This window comes from Nicrophorus vespilloides, unplaced genomic scaffold (assembly GCF_001412225.1).
Source record: "Nicrophorus vespilloides isolate i.1.1-1 unplaced genomic scaffold, Nicve_v1.0, whole genome shotgun sequence".
Lineage (NCBI taxonomy): Eukaryota > Metazoa > Arthropoda > Insecta > Coleoptera > Silphidae > Nicrophorus > Nicrophorus vespilloides.
In genome coordinates, this window is record NW_017100111.1 from 283,571 (window position 1) to 309,868 (window position 26,298).

General features: G+C 32.3%; 1 protein-coding gene across 10 annotated transcripts in view; it reads left to right on the forward strand.

Annotated features, from left to right (window-relative positions):
* Positions 1–26,083, forward strand: part of LOC108568530 (hepatocyte nuclear factor 4-gamma) — a 37,254-nt gene extending 11,171 nt beyond the window's left edge. For 2 of the 10 annotated variants that reach the window (XM_017929693.1, XM_017929698.1), the window contains exons 2-9: positions 20,367–20,571; positions 20,782–20,876; positions 20,932–21,065; positions 22,967–23,122; positions 23,207–23,327; positions 24,806–24,958; positions 25,021–25,257; positions 25,387–26,083. In XM_017929693.1, coding sequence (XP_017785182.1) covers positions 20,367–20,571; positions 20,782–20,876; positions 20,932–21,065; positions 22,967–23,122; positions 23,207–23,327; positions 24,806–24,958; positions 25,021–25,257; positions 25,387–25,691 — 1,406 coding nt within the window. In that variant the 3' untranslated portion in view covers positions 25,692–26,083. Of the gene's footprint in view, positions 1–6,216; positions 6,541–13,129; positions 13,639–20,366; positions 20,572–20,781; positions 20,877–20,931; positions 21,066–22,966; positions 23,123–23,206; positions 23,328–24,805; positions 24,959–25,020; positions 25,258–25,386 lie in introns of those variants that run through there. The other 8 variants (XM_017929688.1, XM_017929692.1, XM_017929689.1 and 5 more) reach the window with 8 other exon arrangements.
* Positions 26,084–26,298: the final 215 nt, after the last annotated feature.

The following is a 26,298-nucleotide window of genomic DNA, read 5'->3' on the forward strand; positions in this document are numbered from 1 at the left end:
TAACGTCATATATATAAACAAAAAATATGTAAATAATACGTTTCTCAACCCGATAAATATTTGTAATCTGTGCTCGTTCCTTATTCACTGTTTTAGTAGATTCACTAAATCTACAAATACTAAAACCAGTTACGTAATGCTATGATAGGTGTACGTTATTGTATAAAATAAGAACAATATTTATATTAAATAAACAATATATAAAATGTGTGTGGAAAATTTTCTGACAATAGCGTAATATATAAATTAAATTAAGACCTACACTTGAGATAAAGTCGTTATCAAAAAAAAATCTATTAATATAAACTCGAAAAATTACATGTGTTGTTTTCTAAGAAAGCGAATTATAATTTTAATTCATTACAGTTAATAATCCTATAGATTTAATCTCAATTGTTTATTATTTCTCTAATTCATTTATTTTAATTGTAAATCACTTTTTTTTAGTTTGTTTTGAAATTTTCAAAGCTTACTATAGTGATTTTTGCATCGGCATAGTTTTCCTTCTTTATAAAAGGGTGGGCGGATATGTCCGCCGTTTCTCTGAATAAGGCATGTACTCATAATAAACAGTGTTAAATGCTACCAAATGAAGACATAAGAAAGTTAAAAGAATACTTAAATTCTCTTTAATAATATCTATCTAAATGCCATCATCAAATATAAATAATGCAAGTTTCTAAGAATCCGTATAAACTATTTATATATTATATAAGCTTAAGATATATATGTAAAGACAAAAATGTAAAATTTCAATCGTTATCAGTGGGGAAAGATTATTTGTAAACATATTATTTGCATACATATTTATAAATAGTGCGCCTTGCATTGAGTTCTTTTTTTTTATATAATAACAGTTTCCTATTTGTAAACAGAAAAGAAAATAGATTAATCCATCAACTTTAGCATAGTCAGCATTATTCTTATTAGTTTCTAGTCGAAAGAATGCAGCGTATCTGAGGCTCCTGTAACCTGTTTTATCAATATTGATAAACCTTACATCCTTTTTACTTTATATTGTAATGCAATGCACCACTAATCTTATTATTTTGTCTAGAAGCGTTTCTCAACTTGTGCGTAAAATTACAGCTGTCACTCTGAAATACTCAATTGGGGGTGGCTGTACAAACTTACAAACAAATACGTTGGTCCGAGAAAGTCAGCTGTCAACTTGTGTCAAAGCGAGAAACCGGTGAAATACTCTTAGCATTACAACTACAAACAGATGCGTTGCGTCACACGGCAAAAAATGATTGAGAAACGCTGTTCTAGACTGTGAAGAGTACAGGTTGCTACCAAATGAATGAGTTATTTTTTTAATGGATCCCAAATTAACAGCTGTCACCTTGTATCAAACAAATATGTATAACTGATGTATAGCTCTTTTTTTTTCTTCTGCTTTAAATTGGTGATTAGTAATGATCAATTACGGGCAAGATATTTGGGTAAATATGTTTTCGTTGAAAAATCAGATGGAATGTTTTGAACACACACACAAAAAGTAGGCAAATTTTTGATAAAATCGCATGTAAATAGAAGTCGGCATTCATAATTTATATTTCTGTTGCTTCATGCTCGCGAGGAAAGTCTTATCGCATTCAAGGATTCCATGAATGTTGTGAGTGTGTGTGTGTGTGAGAGAGAGAATGATTGCTCGAATTGTGCCAATCATTTGCAAGAAGGAGGAAACGCCGGATAAAATATGTTGACTATTCGCGTTTTGTTGCTAAATACAGAGCGATTGTTTTTATTATAATGCCGATACCTTCTTGACTTCTTTGACATTTGACATTACCCTAACTTTAAAAACCGCAATTTCCACACACACTCACAACACAATTTCGAGAACGACCTGTTGCCATCCAGCTGCTAAAACCAACTGTGTTTATGAACTGAAAATTTAAAAAAAATAAATAATTTCAATTTTTATTGTTCTATTTATACCAAACCAATACGACCAAATAAACACAAATCGAAATGGCGTAAAACGGGGTCTGAATTTATTAGTATTTCATATTCTGGTTATGATTTGTAATGGATCTCGAAATGACAACTGTCACTTTGAGTCAAAAAAAGTCAATCAAACAAGTCAATTGTTTATGAATAATTGAATTGAGAAACACTTCCATTGACATTTCTATTCGTTTGACAGTAGTATTTGACATAATATTGGGTGAAGTAAAAAGTTTTGAGCGTTTTTCGTTAGGTGGCTTCAGTGAGCCATATCTCACGATGTATACGTTGCATCTTATCATTGTATAGTGCAACTTAAAGGTGATATAACGCTTTAAAAAAGTTCTTTGACAGTTTTGAGTTTAGTGAATCCAGTTTGGTGTTAGAGCGTTCCAAAATGGAGGTAAAAAAAGAAAAAATTCGATACATTCTTCAGTACCACTACGACCAAGGAGAAAAGCGGAGCAGGCGGCCAAAAAAAATGTTTATGGACACAATACAGTATCGAATGCAACAGCAAAGCGTTGGTTCTAATGCTTCCGTTCTGGTAATATGGACGTCGAAGATGAGACTCGCTCGAAAATGTTGATAAAATCATGGAAATCGTCGATTCGGACCGGTAATCGAGCACTTATTATATTGCCCAGGAACTGAAGATTGGCCAGAATACCGTTTGGAACCATTTACATAAGGCTGGTCTCAAGAAGTAGCTCGATGTATGAGTGCCACACGAATTGACGCAAAAGAACCTTTTGGAGCGAATTAATGCCTGAGATTCTTTGCTGAATCGTAACGAAATCGACCCATTTTTGATGCGGATGGTCACTGGCGATGAAAAATGGGTCACATACGAGAACAAAAGGCGAAAAAGATCATGCTCGAAACGCGATGAGCAGGCCCAAAACGATCGCCAGCTCGGATTAATGACCAAGAATATTTTACTGTGTGTTTCGTAGGATTGGAAGAGAATGTTCAACTCTGAGCTGCCCCCATCGGTCCAATTACTCAATTCGGACCTATACTGCCAATAACTGACCAGATTGAAGCAGGCGATCGACGAGCAGCGTCCAGAATTGGCCAATAGGAGGCATCCGCCGTATAGCCCAGACTTGGCACCAAACGATCATCACCTTTTCAAGCATTTGCAAAATTTTCTTGATAGTAAAAAAAACTAGCCTCAAGAGAGGCTTGTGAAAATGAGCTGGTCATTTTTTTACCAATAGAGACGAGGATTTCTTCAATCACAAAATTATGAAATTTCCTTCAAAATGGACTAAAGTTATCGAACAAAACGACGCATATTTGATCTAAATCCGAAAATCTAACTTTGTTAATTTCATCGTTGAAATAAAGAGAAAAAACAAGTTTCAGTGTCAAACTAACACAAAATAGAGAAAATTCGTACAGTAACTAAAATTATGAATTGAAATTCTTGGAAATCATGAAAATTCGAACTTCATTCTCATCGTATTTTATATTATTTCTTACGAGATATGCGTAAGCCTGGAGCTAAACTTTTAATTATTATTTTTTTATAAGTTATGGTAATAAAAGTCAATCGAAAAGATTGGACTTTGATTGTTGAAACCGTTTTCGTTCCAGACTAGACGTTGTGTCTACGTACCGTTATATTCGAGCCATCGTCATCATTGGATCAACTCGAACACAATTTAATTATGCGTGCAAAATATCAAAAAAAACGACCTCCATCATTACTTTAAACACTCTAATCACATCAGAAGTGAATTCACCAAACCAATTAAATAGGATTACTTGTTGAAAGACGTGTTTTCTTACATCTTCGAGCGGAGCACATGCGTGCCAAGTAATTCGTACGTAACATGAAAAAAAAATGTAGTTTTTCTCTAGCAGTTTTATTTCCTTGTTCCCATAAGTAATTTGTATGTTATTAGCGATTATTTTGGGATCGTGTGCGTGATGAAACGCACAGATTTATCCTTCAACAATTGCACTACTCTTAACAACATGCAAAAAGAAGTGCCATAACTCTTTGTTTTTTTTTTCATTCGAAAATAATTGTTTAATATAAATAAGTCTAATGGTTTTATAATTATACTTAATAATTATTCTAATTTAGTTCTGAAATGAAGGTTACGATCGTTGTATAAATGTTTTTTGTATCAATTTTTAGATATTTTTTACATTTATTTATTAAATTCAAATAATTTAATGAATGAGTTATTCAAAACTTAGGAATTTAGAACTTAAAAATACGCGTCTGAAAATGTTGGATTTGTTCCAAAAGAATTTATATTCCTCCAGCCTGCTTTGATTTGACAAAATATCAAAGCGTAAATATTTGTGTAACTTTATATTGCAATTACTGATTGATTTACATGTTATGTTTTATAATTAGATGTTTAAATCAATCAAAGAAAATATATATATCATGTAATATGCAGATGTAATTACGTGATTATTTGTTTTTTGTGTCCACGATTTGTCCGCTCTGTATTTAAAAATGTATCCGCTTCGTAAAGTTGTTGTCTTTTCTTTTTCAATTTGCGTTAATGATGTAAATAATATTCAATTAAAAATAATTATGGAACGATTTGCATCCGCGACAAACTATTATAATACAGAAATAGTTCAAATCGTAAGACATTTAAATTACTTCGCACGTGTACTTTTTGCAATTTCTTGTACACTTAAATCAATATATCGAAGATTCTCTTTCAATTGTTTATAACGTGACAGTTTATAACAAAGCAATGACAGCTATCATTTACGTTTCTGAAACATCAAAATCCTGATGTTTTAGCCTAGGAATAATTTATATATAATTAGTTAGTGTTGTGCTGCGCTCCAATTGTTTATAACAAAAAAAAGTTGATAGCTGTCACTTTGCGTCTAAGTTGACAGCTGTCATTTTTGCGACCGCTTAAGTTGAGAAATGTTTGTTTTGCTTATTATAATGAAATCTAATTTAACTTATTAATCGATAACTGAAATATGTTACTTTATTTTCAAATTCATACACACAAACTTATTTTGACATAAACTGTTAAGATTGTTTTTGCGATTTCATAACATTCTTCTATTTTCGCATCTCGGAATCGAAGAATCCAATTTGTATTTGCTCTTTGGGCAAGAAAGGAAAGAGAAAACGGAGCAGGTGTTTTCCATTATACTCGCATCGCTTTGTACTTGTAATAATTAATTGAATGCAATTCACGTTTGTCACTCGCACTGATTCAGACATGTTTTATGCTCCTCGACCTTGCGTTAATTAAGTGTCGCACATGAAACTATTAAGTTTCGTTTATTTATTTATTTTTTCCCTATCCTCCGCAATTTCAAATCGACAATAATAATGTTTTCATTTTAAATTTAAATATGAAATGAATTTAACGATTTCATTTATTTAACTTCTCAATGTAAAATCCCCTACATTGATTACTTTTGCATGTGACAACTTGTGTAACAATACCATAGAGTTGCGGACAAGTGCACCAACTTAAATAATAAGTTACTATATTTACTTCCACATGGTTACTTACGTAAGTCGAAGTAGTTTGCCGAGTCTCATGGGAAAATATACGCGCTTTACTCATTACGACACAAGCTAAGTGACGGGAATGGAAGTTTAAAAGAAGAAGAAGAAATGCTATTAGTAATTGCGTCTCTGTACAAACTATAACCAAATACGTTGGGTCTCAAAAAATGACAGCTGTCACCTGGTGTCAAAGCGAGGAATTGAAATACTCTTAATACTTTCGTCGCTGTACGAACTATAAACAAATACGTTGGGTCGCAATAAATGACAGCTGTCACCTGGTGTCAAAGCGAAAAACTACAATTCTCTTAGTTATGTCTTATATTCCATGTCACAAGAAAAAACAATTGCTTATGTCAAAGAGAAATAAAGATGAAGATCGGTTTACCTTAAAATCGAGTTGCATATATATTTGGATATTCAAAACAACAGACACACAAAAATAAAAATTGGCTACAGAAATGTATCATTCCATAAAGCAAAAACACTGTTTATTTCTTTTCTGTGTGTCGTTGTTGTTGCTGCCCTGTTATTTAGCGGTGTTCCAAAAAAAAAAAAGAAATAAAAAAATTGTGTATTAACGAGTTTATAAATATAAAAATCCTTTATCAAATGCGATTCTTTTAAATTATGAATGTGTATGTATGTGTATAATGGTCGTTATCTTATTCGAAATTGATAAGCGATGTAATATTCCCTGCATCCCCACTCACAGAACATCATATCGAGTGTTGTTGAACATTTTCAGTTATTAGTGATGTGCTCTTCATTGGTTGTTTACACGTTTCGAATGCTCATCAACGACTTGGATCCACCCGGTGTTTGTTGATTCATTCATTCATCAATTGCAACGGCTCTTTGCGGCTTCACTTCTTCTGCACAACTGCAGAACGAAAAGGATTGATATTTAAACTTTGAATAGATGTTAGGCTTCATCCCTAATATGCCTCTGATGTACTATTCGTCGAGCAGTCCGGGTGGAATCTCGATATCGGATAGTGAAGTTGACGGTACCGACTTCCTTCTGAGCAGCGCGAATGCACTGGAAGAAAACTATTTCCAAATTCTGGGTAAGCCAATTACGACAATTCCGACATCTTTCTGCTAACTAATTGCCAGCAAATCATCATCATCACCAACCAGGAACGGCAAAAACAATATAAATAACTTCGAGTTATATATCACCTTGTTTACATATACACCAATTAAATTTTTTATTTAGTTTCAACAAAATTCATTTACTTAATTATCGCTCTGAATTAAAATACGCGACGCAGAAATAAATTGAATATAACTGTTATTTGCCAATTTGTTGTTTCCCAATACTAATGTTACAAGAATTGTTCATTAAAAGTGCAACACTTATCAAGAATAAAAAAAATATTTGACACACTACTTTATTATTATTATTCAGAAATTACTGAAAGATTTTGGATTATCTGAAACACAAAACAAATATGATGTGCATATTTAACACAGATATTTAGTGAAGAAGGCTACAATCCAAATAAGCCGCATTAACGAAACTTATCTTGTATAAACTTGTGTGCACGTCGGTATCTATCTATGTGGAAGATTCGTGGATTATCGGCGGTGCCAACACTATTTTTATTCGGACAATTTGATTTGTATCCATTTTTTCTCCACCAAGATTCTTCGTTTGCTTTCGCCATGTGTATTTTCATTCATTTGTTTTCTTTACTTATCAAATCGCCTTCTCTTAAGAAATTGTTTATAGAATCATGTCTCCTCATTATTCAGGATGTACAATTTTTAACTGAAAACATTCAATTCGCATCTTGATCAAATTGTCAAGATTTTATGAAGAACACAGTTGTAACTCTGAATGTCAAATGTTTCATACATCTATTATATTTCACATCGACACAAGTCACTCACGAGATGGCGTTATAATTTATAATGCCCATAAGCACTGTTTCAAAGAAAATAAAAACGTAATTATAAATTCAATTATAAAAAATTAACTATATTTCTTTAACTTTCGACTGAACCTGCAATACAAAAAATTTGACAGCAGATAAAAACTTGTTACCGACCGATTACATATTGTGAAACGACATAGATTTGTTTACGAATTACGAGAGCGCATGAGTCTAATTTTTTTTTTTTTTTTTTGCTTTGTCAGCTACATATATTTGATATGATTACGAATGTACTTGTTATTTAAAAAAAAAAATCGTTAGAAAAAAAATTTTGAATTGAAAAATTTACAATAGAATTTTATAATAATTGTGAAACTAATAATCATAATCAAAATTGTTGACGTAAAATGTGACTATTATAGTTATTTTTATTAGATAATTTTTGTGTTTCATTTATGTAATAGGTCCAAAATATTGCGTTTAATAATTTACGAAATTTTAATCAATAAATAATTTTCACGAAAATCATCATCATTTTATTAGTCTCATAATCACACCAATAATTGAAAGCATGTTGCATTCCTCAAATATTCAACTTTAATATGTAATTTTTGGATCCTTATACCTATTATAGTTTTTAAGAAAATCACTGAAATGTGAAGTCATTGTTTTTTTGAGCATTAATTTTTAAACGCGAATTACAGCCCAATTAATAAAACTATACCAATATGTGTACTTCTCCAAATATCCAACATTTATATGCATCTTTTGGATCAAATCTATCTATTATAGTTTTTGAGAAAATCAGTAAAATGTGAAGACACGTTTCGAGCGTTAATTATGGACTATTCCTTATAATGTGAATCAAAATTAAAGTTAGAAATAACAGAAAAACATTCAATTTTTACAGAATATGAGAGAAAAATGCAAATATACTGTCAAATAATTAAAGCAATTGAAGGAAACATTAATTGCAGCAGCAATTATAAACTGAGTTGTGTGTCTCCGTCAATAGCGGCAAATGCCACTACTTTTTTTTTGTTGCTTTCCTCTAATTTCCATCATTATATTTAATAGTTCCAATAAATTATTTGTTTACCGAGAATCTGCGACACCTTGACATCATCATGCCTATTTACCTAGGACAAACAAACATTTTCACATTGATTTCATTAATTAAAATTATAATAATTATGTATCAAATATAAATATTTTCATAGTTGTTAAACTGAAGGTCTTTGGATCAATAAATATTAAATCAGAAAAGAAAACTGAGTTTTCATCGATATATATTTAAGTTTTCATTTAAAAAAAAATGAAACTTTTACAACAAATTTTTTATACTGTTTGTGGGAGAAGGACGTTTCAATTAATGTATTTTCTTAGCAAACCGCTTGTTGTGTCTACTCATAAATACTAGAAAATGCAAAGAAAAACAAATAATTAATGGTAATTTAAATTTTATGTTATTAGAAAAAGGTTAAATTGATTATTTTGTAGATCAGGTGAAGGAATAACGAAATAATAAATGTGAAACGAAAACGAACTTTTCCATTGCAAATTAATGGCATGTGTGTGTGTGTATGAAACAGTTTGTTACTAACTGTTAAAAGTATAATTTGGTTTTAATTTCATGTTGACTAATTAAACGGAAATTGGTTTTAATGAGCGTTAAGAAGCGTAATTCGGTAATTAAAAGTTGGAATTTTATGTTGTGGTTTTAAGATAAGATATAGTTGTGTGCGCATTAGTATTCCAATTCTAGCTTCTATTTATAATAAATGGAACCACAGCTGCATACCCCAAATATTTAACATTCATATGAATCTTTTGGATCCGTTCTATCCAATGAAGTTTCCGAGAAAATCAGTAAAATGTAAAGATACAGTATTAATTTTTCATTACTTCATTTTTGAACGAGAATTATACGCCAAAAGGATGACACCATAGCAATAATTGAATACTCGTTACATTCGCTAAATATTCAACTTTTACATGCATGTTTTGGATACATTCTATCTAATGTAGTTTTTGACAAAATCATTAAAATGTGAAGACACTATTTATTTTCATTACTTTATACTGAAAAGCGAATTACAGCCAACTGGATGAAACTACAGCAATAATTAAATACTAGTTGCATTACACAAAAATTCAAGTTTCATATGCATATTTTGGATCCATTCTATCTAATGTAGTTTCCGATAAAATCACTAAAATGTGAAGATACTGTCCTTTTTTATTACTTCATTTTGGAAAGCAAATTGCAACCAACTGTATGAAACCACAGCAATAATTGAATACACATTACATTTCATAAATATTCAACTTTTATATGCATGTTTTGGATCCATTCTATCTACTATAGTTTCTGAGAAAATCATTAAAATGTGAAAACACTGTACATTTTTTATTTCTTCATTTTGGAACGCGAATCACAGCCAACTGTATGAAGCCACAATAATAATTGAATACACATTCAATTCCTCAACTATTCAACTTTCTTATGCATCTCTTGAGATTTATTCTATCAAATGTAGTTTCCGAGAAAATCACTAAAATGTGAAGATACTGTTTATTTTTCATTACTTCATTTAGGAAAACAAATTGCATCCAACTGTATGAAACCACAGTAATAATTGAATACACGTTACATTTCATAATAATTCAACTTTTATATGGATGTTTTGAATCTATTCTATCTACTATAGTTTCTGAGAAAATTATTAAAATTTGAAGACACTGTACATTATTACTTCATATTGGAACGCGAATCACAGCCAACTAGATGAAGCCACAATATTAATTGAATACACATTGAATTCCTCAACTATTCAACTTTCTTATGCATCTTTTGAATTCATTCTATCTAATGTAGTTTCCGAGAAAATTAGTATGAATTGCCGATTCTCCGATTATCTAATTTCCGATCGCCAAATTATGTCATTGTGTCTGATTGATACGTATCGATCCGATGCTATTTTTTGCAATCGAGCGGCCTTCGGCTATCGATACCGATCGTAGGTGTCTGGCCCGGCGATTGCGTAATCATCAAGCAAGCAACGACAAAAAAAAATCTATATCGAATCGAAGTGTAAAACTTAATTTTAGTCCCCTGCGAGTACATAGATAAGATAAAAATATTGCAGCAGAAAAGAACAAATTGAAATCGAAAATATCAATGTATTATGTACAAGTTAATGACCCTGCCGTTGTGTCGAGATGCGAAATCGACGAGAACATGAATATGAAGAGAATATGGATTCCCATTGCGAGAAAAAGATGGTGCAAAGTCCGAATCCGATCGGATTTAATCATCGTTTTGCTTTCTTTTCTTTATTAGTAGCACAAAACCATAATACTATAGAAAATTATCGTAAGTTTGTAGTCTTCAGTGTTTTGAGAGCGTGGTGAATCGCGTATTACTGCTACTACAGCTGAAGAAGCAAACGACAAGGGAAGAGAAAAACAATCATGGATTTTGCTAACGACAATTTGAAAGGTATATATATTTATATTTCTAAGTAATTTAACAAAACAATTATTGTATCGAAGTAAATGTAGTTAAATTTAATCACTTGTTATGAAAAATAACTGAAACACAAGACTGTGGCCAACTTTGATTTGTGTCAATTTTTTTTTGTTGACTTAAACTGACGTTATGGGATCATTATTTAAAAATCATATTGATCTAAATGTACACGACTTTCATGTCCTTTTCTTAATATTCGATATATATATTTTTGAGACAAATCTTAAAATTTTTGTAGAGAAAACTCGTTGTTTTCGTCTCCTCGACAATTTATATTATTTTTTTTTATTGCGAAAACTTAAAAATACATCCGTCCACGTCTGACCTACCCTAACATTGGCCGAATGCGCCAAGGATTATTTTTATATAAAAATATATTTTATGCACATTTTTTTTTCTTTATGCGAAAATAAATTCTCTTGGAACAAAATTACGCTTGGATTACCACCAAGAAGTTAAACAATTTCAACGCAAATATATTGTCATTACATGAGTTTAATCTGTTCCCGGAAATGTGGTGACTATAGATGCATGCGTTTTATGTAAGAGTTTAATTAATATCTCTGTTTTGTTTCGCATTTAGTTTGTGTATAAAGAAGTAGACCATTTGCATGTGGAATCACGTAACGCTTCTTGGAAATAGTTGTTTTCGTTTAATACTTTTTATTTTACATCAAGACAAATGTTCAAATTCTTTCCTAAGTACTTTACCAAGTTAATATTACAAAAAAAAAACAATACTCACGCGACGTTTCACATTAATTGGCGACTATTTTGAATAGACAATTCTTGTATTATTAGAAGAAACAAGCTTTCCTCTATCTTTGGGATTAATTTAAAAAGGTTTATTTTGAGAGCGACAAAAACGTCGAAACAATCTCATTTTTTAATTAATTATTTCAACAACAACAACAACATATTTACTTCTTTATTTAAAGATTGTATATTTTAACGTAACATAAACAATAAAAAATTTAAAAATTCTAAAAATTATAGCTTCTTTTTTTATTAAATATCATTGAACTATTGATTACTTAACTGTTATACTACTAATATTTGAATATTTTGATGATGAAATAAGCTCAGACAAATTTTCCATCATAAAGAATATCGGACACCCACAGATTTATCTCTCTCACACACACTTTCTGTTCTATCTTTTATCGTTTGTCTGATGTAATTTGGAATTCGGTAAATATTCATTTCATGTTAAGCAACAAAACACCTTCCGGCACGTGCGTCTCGAAATGTTTGAAAATCGCAAGAATTCTGGTTAGACTGCTTTTAGCAAAAGACAATAAACCTTGGGGGGACCAGTTTTGTAAAAAAAAAACACATTCATATTTAATCTTTTCAATTTGCCATTCAAATGTACTTATTACCTGTATAAATAATATTTATGTACACGTATAAATTTTAATTTTTTTTTATACTATACATTAAATTTATGTATAAAAAAAATGATAAAAATATGATAAATAATTAGTTTATTTTACTAGATTTCCTAACATTTACATATATTATTAAGTTTTTCTTAAAATATATTTCTTTTTATTTACAACCGCCAATACAGTTGTCAAATGTCAAGATACAAGATACTTTTTTAAGATATTGTCTGTTAAAAAAAAAAGTCTACGACAGCGTTAAATGTATGACAGTTGTCACCTTGTGAAATGCTCGTAGAAATTAGGAAAGTCACGAAATGACAGCTGTCAGCTAGTGTCAAAGCGAGGAACTGGTTAAATAATCTTAGGAATCAAATATGTTGGGTTATGAAATGATAGTTGTCACCTTGTGTCAAAGGGTGGAAGTGATGAACAAATATGTAGCTAATGTACATAAAAAATACAAAGTGGTAAAACTTCCATCAATTATGGAAATATCGGAGTGTACAAAACAAGTTGTCTTAATGTTGATGTACGGATGCAACGGTTTGGAGGAAAATAAACATGTTGAATTGATAATAACAGCAAGAAAGTGTTGTCGCCGTAATTAAGTTGAGAGATCGTAATTCGAGTGTTCGTGCGCTGGGATTGGGCGAGCGCGTTGTTTACGTCAGGCATCGGCCATCAAGTAAGTTTGATATCGAAACGATGGCGCGAATGTTAGATAACCGAATGGAACGAAACCAATAATTTCTTCCATTTGGGTGTTCATGCGGCGTTCGTGGATATTCGCCGTCGTCGCTGAGCAGGTTGTTGAAGTGACTCGGCAGAATACTGTTTTTTTGTTTTTTATAAATAGTGGTTGACAGTCCCGTGAGCGGCCTTCTCTCACATGTCGCGCGCTCCACCACCTCTACCTGAGCAGCAGCCTCGATCACAGCGAACCTAGACAATCTGGTATTCCGGTTGCTGCTGCTGCTGCTGCTGGTGTTTGTTGTTGTTGCCTTCATCATATGACGACGACGATCATCGCTCGATGTGTGTCTACTGTAGTGTGCATGAATGAGTGGTATAGATACGCCGCTGCGCTCCGATGCGATAACGACCTGGACTATGGACTGGTGAACCACCCGAGAGACTGGATCCTCCTCAAGACGACAGTAGTGTTCGATGTCAATTCATAGACAAGACTTCAGTTGATACGCCACTGTGCCTAACTAACTCTAACGATTTAGTGACGATGATGATGATGATGATTCTCCACAGTTAAAACCAGAGAGTATCTTCCCTATAACAAACACGTGATCGATCTTCTTTGTACACCTTTGACACCGCGTTGTCCAACTTTTAACATGGGATTATTCGAAGGTATGAATGACTTTTATTATGCATTGTTCGAACGGCTTCCTGGCAAACACACGATACAATCAAATCTACATGAATCTATTAAAATACATCAATTCCAACTACTGCATTTATTTATTGAACTTAACTTATTTTGTACATAAATTCCACCCAAATATTACACATGTTTATTGACTACCACCACACAAAAAAAAACACACACACATTCTTGTTATTTCAACAAAACAAAAGAGTAAATAAAACCTACTGTCAAATATTTAAACTGCCACTGTTAATAGTGTTTTAAAAATCATGTTGACAACCATTAAAAAAACAAAAAACAAAAATAAGCATAGCTTTGCCGCGATTTTTTTTTATTATAATTATTCTAATTCATAATTAGCCAACAAATAATTTCCAATGCCGAAGCAATTATTTAGTATGACTAAATATAAAATGTATATAGTTCGCTTGAAAAATAGAATCTAACTCATCCTACGTAATAATTTTAATTGCTGAAATCAATATTCATACCAAAAAAAAAATTTGTTTTTTCATTAATCGTTACGTTTTTCATATAAAACAAATAATAATCTAAATTTCTGTTACTTAGATAAAAAAAAAATCTTGAAGTATTTTGCTGACTATTGTGTAATTACTTTTTTTTTTCATTAAATTTGTTATTAGAACGTTGGAAATAATAAGATTATTATTAATCACACGCATTTTGTAATTTCCTGATTCGTCTTTCTTTCACATTTCTTCGAAGCGCATGTGAATAATGCAGTTCTAATTACTGGCCGGCATTGAATAATAATAATAATAATTACACTAATCATCATCCAAACTCGATAACAGAGAAGTGAATCATCATGGATTTATCAAAGTAGGAAGCGAGTGCGTGCGTGTGTCGTAACTTCGTTCTTCACAACCCCGGCGAAACGAGAGTAAATACAACATACAAAAATAATCGTTCAAAAATTTATTTTCACAATCCATCCTTACGTAAAAAGCGAATGTTTAGATTCGAACTTGAGTTTCCAATGTAAATATTTGATTTTCGCGCATAAGTTTTTTTTTTTTCGTAAGTCCCGAATGCATTTTCGCATAAACATCGGCATTCCGTCGATAACTTTCCAATCGTTTATAAAATTTTGTAATTGTGCACTCGCATAATATTCCGGAATTATTATAGAAGGTCGAACGGATCGAGAATATTTTAAACGTTATTTCAGTAGAGAGATTGTAAATTGTAACCATACGAAAGATGATTATTTTCTTTTCATTCATTGAATGCATAATGCTGATGATGAGAATAGACGAGATCTGAATGATTAATTTATTTCCATCTGACGTGTCCTGTCGCTGAATGCCGAACGGAATCAACTTAATTAATTAATAATTAAGTCCGTATTGACGTAACAATGCAGGTAGAAGATGCAGTTTGCATATTTAAGCGTTCACATTTAATCCAATTAAATATGTTTTCTTGCGGTTTACGAGTTTTATTTTCATTTCCTTCGATGAATAATCGAAGTACCCGGAAAAGTAAAAAACGAAGCGAATTAGTTAGAATTTCGAGGAAATTATTTAAAGTAAGGAATAAATTCATGACAATTGTACGCGAAAATGATGGTAATTCAATCCGCATCGACGTCAGCTTTCATGCAAAGTTTTTTTTTGCGTTATTCAATTATTTGAATAATTAATATAATTGTAAAAGCATACGGACGTTCACCTTAACGTGTATTCGATATTTCGACCTGCTTTTGTTTATTGTTATGGTAACCAAAAAAATAGAAATTATAGGAATCTGTAAATTAGGAAAACCGACTTATTGTATTAATTATTAACGTTAAGATTTTGGAAATACGAAAAGTAGAAGAGTTTAACACATATTATTTTATTGACACAAATTTGTGTTTGTAAGTAAAAATAGAAACTTGCACGGACGGCGATAATTAATTAACGTCACAATTTTTTTGCCGGTTTACCTTGAGGCTCTATAAAATACACGCAGAGACATCGAAAAACAAAACGCACACATACGAAAGGAGAAAAAAAGGACGACACATTTTCTAGCATATATTTTTTATTTTTTTTTTATTATTTACACACAAGTCGAATCTAGCGAATTGCGCGTTTTATATAATGGTTGTAAAAAAAAATATATTAAATAATTACGAAACGCATAACCAATTTTACGTTTCAATTTTTTTTTAATATTATAAATCTATCTATCCATGATATTAAAATATAGTACGAAAACAATCGAATATACAAAACAAAATAATTATTACAATTTTTTTTTTCATAATTTTATGAGTTATTTGTAAAGCTATAATCTAAATCTATACTATTTAATTAAAAAAAAAATATTATTATCTAATATTTTTTTTCATTATTTTAATTTTATCAATTACATGTGTCATCATATCTACATATCTATTCCAAAAATAACTTAACTATTTTCATATCAAATTTTGTAAATTGCAAATTCTAATACGTACGTATAGTATACGTATGTTAGTATACACACAAATGTAAATCTGTTTATTAACACAAGAAAAAAAAAAGAAATTGTTTCGAATACAATAAGAGTACGGACTATTCAGGGATTTGCAAGTCAAAATATTTTAGATTTGATTGAAACTTTAATGAACACAATCATTGTATACATTTTCTTGACTCTACAGCAGCGTTTCTCAACCTTTCCGCCTCGCAATTCAACATATTTTATGGTAGTTGCAGCTTCGACACAAATGACAGCTGTCATTTCACGACCCCACATATTTGTTTGTTGTTTTTCAGCGATCCAATTGTTCATAACATATGATTTTTAACGTTTTGACACAAGGTGACAGCTGTCATTTCACGTTCCAACCTATTTGTTTGTAATTACACCAATTTTGAATGCTTTGATACAAGGTGACAATTGCACAAATTGTCTATAACATATGATTTTTAACGCTTTGACAAGGTGACAGTTGTCATTTCACGTTCCAACCTATTAGTTTGTAATTGCACCAATTTTGAATGCTTTGACACAAGGTGACAATTGCACAAATTGTCTATAACATATGAATTTAAAGCTTTGACACAAGGTGACAGCTGTCATTTCGCGAATCATCAAACATTTAAACCGTAGATTGAGAAACGCTGCTCAATAGTATCTGTAAGCGCATTTAACATACAACTTTCTTTGGGAAATCCAATGATAATAGATTATCGAACAGTGTAAGTGCAGAAGTGTGTAAAACAGAAAATTGCAGGATTTATTTTTAAATGGAAATGAAGGATAACTAATATTTGGTTGTAGTTGTATTGCGCCCCAATTGTTTATAACATTTTTTTTATATAATGCTTTGACACAAGATGGCAGCTGTCATTTCACGTTCCAACAAAGTGACCGCACAAGTCACAATAAAAGTATTTAATATACTACTTTCTTCGGGAAATCCAATAATAATATGTTATCAAACAGTGTAAGTGGAAAAGTGTGTAAAACAGAAAATAATAAAATTTGTTTTTAAACGCTTGAAATGGTAATCAAGGATAACTAAATTAATTACATTTTCATCGGGAATATAATATACAAGAACTTAAAGTTAAGCAACTTGACTTGAAATAAAGTTGAAAACGGAAAATTTCATGATAATATTTAATCAATTGATTTTGGCATACAAATAATGATGTTGTCTATTTTAGATACGGGTGTTTTGAATCGTCGAAAACCGCCTACTAGATAACATTTCTAGATATATTTGTTTTCCAGTAAACAAAACCCTAACTAACTGCGTTTCAATTGTGTAAACAAAGGCATACATAAATAGATGAGTGCAATTACCGTGATCGCAATAATATGTTGATAGAGATTGCAGTGTTATTGAAGAAAAAGATCACGTCCAGTCCGAGTGATTATTAAATGAACGTAAAATGTGCTCTATTGCAGAGAGAGAGAGATATATATATATATATATATATATATATACAGAACAACAAAAAAGAAACATGTTCGAATCAAAAATTTTGACATTCGCGAAAGGCCACCACGATCTAAGCAAGAAACAAAACAAAACGAATCCTTGAGGAACTGCAGCAAATGTGAAATCTCATTTTCGCTTATAGTGAACATTATTTTTTGTTTTGTTTTTACTTTGTAAAATCTTCTTGGCTTCGAGGTCTTGCGTAATGAACACAAGCGAAGACCTTTAAAAAAAATCCGCTTACCAATTAATTTTTTTTTGCCTTGCCCCTCGACATTAATTCACTAGTGTTTTCGTTCTTAACGGCGCGAAACCTGTAATTTCGGGGGATTCCAAACGCGAAATCATTGACCACGAAATCGTTGCCTCTGCCAAAGTCCAAGTGTTGCGTCGTCGTCGTCCTCCTTCTGGCAATTTTCCATTCTTTATTGTAAAAAAAAGTTCGTTACGATATGTTAATTATCGTGAAATACTACGAAGATTATATAACTTCTTTTTTTAATATTTATAATTGAACGTTTCAGTCTCTCCATTAACGCTTACTTAACTAAACCGCGAAACACAAAACTTGTTTGCTACATAATTTTTGTTTTCATTATTAATTCAAATGCATTTATCGTTGAAAGTACATTTTTTTTGTTGTTGTTGTAACAAAATATTTTTGCTATCGATTACTTCAAGTTGCATGAATCTGAACAAATAATGTAATTCTGGCAAATCGTTTCAGTCTATTCTAAATCTGTTAACAAATTGTAATTATCTTCGCTTAATTCAGCTGGATTTTTATTTGATATTTAAAGATGAAAAAAAAAGGCCAACGCTCGAGATTCACATTTCATGTAAACAAAATCCTTATCGCAGAGCATACTAGATTACATTATGTTTTTATATTCGTCAGATTATTCAACTATTCTCGATGAAAGGATCAGACGTTTCCACATTTCCGAATCGAAGACTCGCATCGAAAAATTGACCTATTTCGTTGCGGATAGCCCAATTTTACAAGAAGAACGCATTTCTATAAAACACATAGCAGCGTTTCTCAACCTTCTATGCACGCCACCCAACATATTTGTTTTGTAGTTGTACTGCGACCCAAAAGTTTATAATATACAAAAAGAAAACGACGATCTGACACTAGCTGATAGCTGTCATTTCCCGACACAACATATTTGCTTGAACAACGAGCCAATCACGTAACAGTTTTTAACAGACACAACATGACAGCTGTCATTTCGCGACTCAACATAATTATTTGTAGTTGCAGAGCAACCCAATTGCTAAGAGTATTTGACAGAACGTGACAGCTGTCACTACATTTTTTGCAAGAAACAAATAAAATACATGAACAATAGACTGTAGCTCTTCCATATATTTAGAAATACATAACAGTTGAAATCAGTTTTTATCGAAGTGGGAATACACAATGACATTTATCGATATAATCGGTAGTTGCATAGCAACATGTTATATCTTCAGGATTTAGATGAGAGCTTGTCATTTGGGAAAATAGACACAATAATATTGTCGTTGAATGTTAATGTTCAAACATTGGCGTTGGACGTGCGTCTAGAGAAATGCAAACATTGTACTCCTCATGTTAATTTTTTTTTTGGCTGAAACGTTGTCCAAATATTTATGACTGCTTCTTGAGCAGATTATGATTATGACAATGGTAATAATACCGATTCTTTGAAGGAAAAAGAAAACAAATTATCGGGGCCGCTTCTCGTGAAACTAATTGCTGTCAAATATTGACACTGGTGATTCTATCCAAATACACACATTCCTTTTCCTACTCGTTCTCTTCGTCCTTTCTTTCTTTCTCTCTCTCTCTCTCTCTTTTTCTTACATATTTAATTTTTGTTAAACATCGACGGTCAGTTGTTCACGCGGCCAATGCATGCGTGCATGCAAGCAGGCGCGGATCCTTTTTTTTTTCTTTTCGGAATTATGGGCAACGTTGACAAATATTGGAATGTCGTCGAGCAGACAATTTATTATTATTGTTGTTGCCTCCACTTGGATAGATACCAAAAACTTCGAATAACTGGTAACTTTCCTTAACAAAAAAAAAGTATTACTTCGGGAGTTGGATAGTTTGGAGCGGAGTTGTGTCCTTGCCAGCTGAATTATTGTACTTGATGGATATGTAATTTGAGCGTATTCGTCGCGATCAAGGACTCATGCACACATGTGAAATAACCATTAGAAATGCGAAGTGGAAACACGCACCTAAAGGCTGCAATTCACTCTCCTCCATTATTGTCTTTATGGATTCGCGCGATTCCTGAACAACTTTACCCATTTACTCCGATGAATGAATCCATTTTCATTGATCTTTCCTTTGTAGATTACCATTCACAATTAACTGTTTTCTTTCAATTCCGTGAACAGGGTTTACACCAGTTATTGTATAACAATTATCTTAGTTTTTGCGGATTCGTAGAAGTTTAAATATGGAAACACCGCAGCGTTTATGCAAATGAAACTGTTAGATTATTAAACATATTTGATCAATACAAGTTCGATTATTATCGTTTCGTAGATAATTATGCAGGTTTATTTGAAAGAAATTCTGTTTAATGACTTTCTATGCAATCTTGAACAAATTCATTGATATTGTTATCATTGATTTAATATTGGTTGAAGTGATATTAGATTAGTTGATCAAATATGTTGTTAAAAGATATTTCGTACAAAATTCCATTGCAGATGAAGACCGAAACATCTTTAGATTGATTTTTTTTTAATTTTTTTTTGCAGTAGATTCAGAAATGACGATGGCGGGAAACACGACTCTGACCGCCTCCCTGACCGCAGGAAACGTGACGTCGCCTCCGGCCCTGAGCCAACATTGCGCCATCTGTGGGGACAGGGCGACAGGAAAACACTACGGAGCCGCCTCCTGCGACGGTTGCAAGGGTTTCTTCCGGCGATCCGTCCGGAAAAACCATTTGTACACATGCAGGTTAGTTATGTGAAATACATATATGACCTACGACAACTCGTACTTATCTGTTGCTAACAAATTTTGTGGACGTTGGAACCCATAACGACCTACGTCAATGTATCATTCGCTCTTTTAAACTAGTACTTTTTTTTATGTTATTCATCGACTAATCTCGATGAAATATTCCGTTATTAGATTAAAATTTGATTGTATTATGTGTGTTCGAAGGTTCAGCAGGAATTGCATCGTGGACAAAGATAAGAGGAATCAATGCAGGTACTGTCGATTACGCAAGTGCTTCAAAGCCGGCATGAAGAAAGAAGGTAAGAGATTGTTGCGAGTGCATCAGTTTGAACGTTTTCTAATGCGCGCTTGCAGCTGTGCAGAATGAGAGAGATCGGATCAGCTGCAGAAGGCCGAGCTACGAGGAGAGCACGCAAGGAAATGGTTTATCCGTCAGTTCGCTGCTCAACGCAGAGATGCTTTCCAGACAGGTTGGAGCCGCACTGGAGGTAAGCCACACTTTACATCAGCGGTTCCCAAACTTTTTCAGTTTCCGACGCACTTAATATTTCAGAATTTTTCACAAGTCAAAAGATTGGTCTACTTCAGGGCGAACATAACATAACATAAAGTTAATATATCAGAATTTTCGCATTGTTTGTCTCTACCAAAAATTGTTCAACAGAATCGTCTCTTTTCAACTAGAATTCCCGAATATTTATTTTGATTACTAATAACAAAAGTAACATAAATTTCTTCTATAAACGTTGTTTAACTATTAGGTGAAATCATCTCTTTTCAATAAAGATTTCAATATTTATGTTACCAATCCAAGCAATTTTTTTTCTATACAAACATCGTTAACTATGTCAATCTTTCTCTTCAAAAATAAATTAGATTCTTCTCAATATATTTGCAACGAAACGCCCTGATTTCCGTACGCATTTGTCGATTGGTTAAATTTGAATAAAACGAAGATTTTATCGTTGACCAAAAAATAATTTTAGTGATGAGCCACCAATGGTTTTTGCGGGCCGTCCTGAACGAAAGAACCAATAGAATTTTCTTATCTACTCTTCGAAACTCACTCTTTTTTTTGTGGCCCAATAAGGATTGGTTAAACGTTCAAAACAGCTATGATTCGTTGTGTCTTAGCCACACACTAACGATTTTTTTAATGTTTCAATCAAATAACTTTTTTCACTTAAGTCTCTAGATTTATGTGTGCTCAAATATATGTAAATATAGTGAACATTCTATCTAAATACAATGAAAAATTAAATTAAAGCTATTTTCCAACTGAAGATCAAACCTGCGACATATATAAAGTAATAAAGAAAACACTCAATTCGATGAATTTATTGTTAATTGAAGTGCACTTATACAGAGAACATAATCACTTATCTAACATTGATTTCTAAAATCAGGATTTCCTAACGATTTTTTTTATATGACCCAAATCAAAATTTCTATATCCACGCGCGACACTCGTTTCACGTCATTAAATTATGTTTTCTTCACTTTGCGTCTTCAACTCGATGTCTGTCTCGCAATTAACATTATTTTGTCATTAGCATGTACAAATAAACATTTATTGCCTCGTTTCAACACAAGAAATTAATTAACTTGAATTTGTTGTTATACTCTTTGTTGTTATTCAGGGAAGTTTTCCGTTTCGTCAAATAGAATTGTCTCTCGATAGATTCGGTTGCGCTTAACTTAAGATACTACTGCTAATTCACTTAGTATCGTTTTATTATCAAATCAAATGTTAAAGTCTTTCATTAGCAGTTCCATTTTATCGGTTCACAATTTCCAATTTCGAACACACTAAATTATATTAAAATTATTATCAGTAACTCTTTGATTTTGAGGGAAACGGAAACTCTCATGAAATTTCATTTGATTTATTCAAGAAATTTGATTACAAGTGTTTTTTTTTTCGATGTATTTCATACAAAAACTGTACAGGTCATTCGGCCTTGTACGGCGTACTTTATTTATGATAATTTTACAAACATGTCAATTATATAGTTGTGCACTTAAATCACAGAATATTTATAACTATTGTGAAATATTCAATTTTAACGGAAATTTGTTGAGAAAAACAGTTTTTCACAACATTTTTGCCAACTGTTTGTAACCTAAATAATGTCACAATTTTGTTTGACGTTTTAAACGAAAAGTCACATTTCGATTGTTTATAACGCAATTTTGTTTGATGCTTTTCGATGCAAGGTGATATTTTGTTTGAAGCGTCAATGTGACAGTTGTCATTTCATGACCTGTAGGTTGAGAAAAACTGATTTAGACTATATATTTATATATAGACACCAAAGTTGAATCATAGGTGTTTGAAGATCTCGCTAAAGCTTTAACGATTAATTTGTCAATGTTGTTGTTGTTGCAGCAAATGGGTCAGACTCCTGGAAACGATTACGATTTATCCAACAAGCAGTTGGCGAACATCAACGATGTCTGCGAGTCGATGAAGCAGCAGCTGCTGATTTTGGTAGAGTGGGCCAAGTACATACCGGCCTTCACGGAATTGCAACTTGACGATCAGGTAAATCAGCGAATCCACTCAATTAAACTGATTCATTTGCTTTTTTAAATTGTATATAATTGTTAAATACTCTATTTTTTTTAGGTGGCGTTATTGAGGGCGCACGCCGGAGAACATCTACTGTTAGGTCTGGCGCGCAGATCCATGCACTTAAAAGATATTCTTCTTTTGGGAAACAACTGCATCATCACAAAACACAGTCCAGGTACGAGTCTCATTACCCATCCCCCAAAATTCCCTTTCTTTTTATTGCATGCGACGATTTCATTTCGTTCCTAGTTTAGTTTATAGTTTAGTTTATAGTTGCAATATGCATGTCCGTACATCTAGTCGAAAAAAAAAATATATCATTAAAAGCAAACAAATAGAAAACAACTATCAATTGGGCTGCATGACTATACAAAAACAAAACAAAAAATAGCAAACGAAAATTATTTTTTGGGGATTCATTCTATGTTCAGTCGCCCTCTTTGCATGGGTTTAAAGCAATCATAATATAAACAAACAGTTTAGACTCTCAATTGGAAGCAGGAAAAAAAAATGGAAAATTTATAGTTTACACAAATACACATGTGAATCATCTGCATCACAAATAATCTATGTACTAATAACAATTTATGTGTGTGAATGTGTGTTTTTAATTCTGTTTCATTTTGTTCTGAGTAACATTATTAATCACAACATTATGTGTTTTTTTTTTCTTAATTTGAATTTATTTGTGTTCTGTCGTTATTTACATTTATTCTATTAGATCGCACATTCAATTTACCTTGCTGGTAAATGCAGTCATTATTTCCAATCTTCCAATAATTATTCCTGTTTCCAATTTAGAAATATAAAAAAAAACAGAAGAAACTAATTGGTTTAACAAGTGGTATTATTATATTTAATTATTGTTTGTTATTTGAAGAGTTGCATTTTATAACTCATTTTGGTTCACATATATGAATAATTGCCGATAGAAATGTTCCTGGTTCTTACATATTCCTATTTGATTCAATAAGAAATGCAGTATAATTAGGGTATTCACAATTACCGTTATTTTTGTTTTACCGGTAAATATTTTTAGTAACAACCGGTTAATTAATTATCGGTAAAAAAAAATGAAATTGAATATTTTGTGTGACAATAAAAAAAACAATAAAAATATACACTTTTACTTAATAAACAAAAAGCAAAATTCATTGAAATCCAAAATTAAAATGTGCTCGCTGTAGTCAAATCGTATCTAAATCACTCAGATTTGAAATAAGTAAAATTAATTCTAATTCCCTGTTTATAGTAGAATTTTGCGCAGACAATTTATCAATTATAAATTTATGGTTAACATCGGCATTAAGTATTGTAGAATCAAGTGCAGTTAAAGCTTCTGCAGCCAAAAATATTTCCTTCTCAAATTCATTTTTGACGTACTATTGAAGAACGAAAGAAATTTCAAGTTACTTTCAATTTTCGAATAAAAAAAAACACATTACCGAAGTTTCGGGTATTTCTTATCAAAATATACCGGTAAAACCGATAATTGAATACTGTACGTTGAAAATAATACCAAATTCAATTGCAATTTTTAAATTGTTAGTATAGAAGCACCAATAGATTGTTGAATTTAAAATTTAAATTAAAAAAATCTTGTACGGACATGTAATTGTATTCTATTTGTTGTTTGGGCATTGTCCAATGCAGTTGTGGTGTTAGCAGACTCTCGCATCTCTCCCGATCTGGATATATCGCGTGTGGGAAGCCGGATCATGGATGAATTGGTGAAGCCAATGACCGAGGTGCAAGTGGACGACACCGAGTTCGCCTGTTTGAAGGCCATAGTTTTCTTTGATCCCAGTAAGTGGTGGTGATAATGGAGAAAGATGCAGATTGTACAATGATCGCCTTCTCAATTGCAGATGCGAAGGGTTTGAGTGAGCCGAACAGGATAAAGGCGCTCAGATATCAGATCCAGATTAACCTGGAGGACTACATCAGCGATCGTCAGTACGACAGCAGAGGTAGATTCGGGGAGCTGCTGCTCACGCTGCCCGCCCTCCAGTCGATCACCTGGCAAATGATCGAACAGATCCAATTCGCGAAACTCTTCGGGGTGGCGCACATCGACAGCCTTCTGCAAGAAATGCTACTAGGAGGTAAACAGTTTCTCTGATCAAACAAAAAGCTCGTAGAATTAGTGTGTAATTCCTGTTTCCGTGTGTACATAAAACCCCCTGAAAGTAATTTACGTGTTGCGGACAGACCGTTCTAAAAAATAAATGTAGACTCTATTCTAGGTGCGAGCGTAGAGAACAACCAGCCGACGATGGTCGCCGCCGCAGCAGCCGCCGCCGTTAACACGGCCCACAGTTACCAGAGCACCAGCGATTCGGCGGACAGTCCGATCACGTCGCCGGCGACGACGCAATGTCACAGCCCCAGCGATCACCTGATCAACGGCAACATCGCCAGTCCACCGTCCAACGGAAACCCGAACATCCTCATCATGAACGACATCTCGCCGATGGAAGATGACGCCTTCAGGATCGCCTTCAAACAGGAACCGAACGTCGAAGTGGACCCCTTCTGATCATGATGATGCGCAACCACGTAAAACAAAACATTTGCCAGTAATCCAGTTGGTGCCATATAAAACAAAAGAAAATCAAAAACAAAACTATACTAGTGCCTAATTCTCCTGGGCTGTGAACGTTGCTCAATTAAATCAAAGCGAAGAGACAAAAAAAAATATAGATATATTTTTTTATATACGCCTAAAAATAAGCGCTTGTCGCACATAGAAAAACAACAACAAAATAAAAAAGAAATTCGATCGATACCTTCTTTTAATAGATTTGCTTTATTTAAGGAATGAAGTGACCTGAACAAGGGACGTATCGATCCAAGCGAAACAAAACAAAAAAAATCTTGCCCGCTGTGAAACAAAATCAATCAAAAACAAAAGCCTATCATTTTTATCATTTTACGACTAGTTCTCTTTTATTTTATTTTATTATAATTAAGCTAATAATTAATAGTTATTACGTTATACGTTTTTTTTTTGTTGGTAATTGATAAGTGGTGTATGTATATAATTTATTGTATTGAAACAATATTGAACCGCTTTTGCTCAAAGATACAAAAAAAAATAATTTGTAGGGTATTTTTTTAACCTGTTATTTGTTACTTAGGTTTAT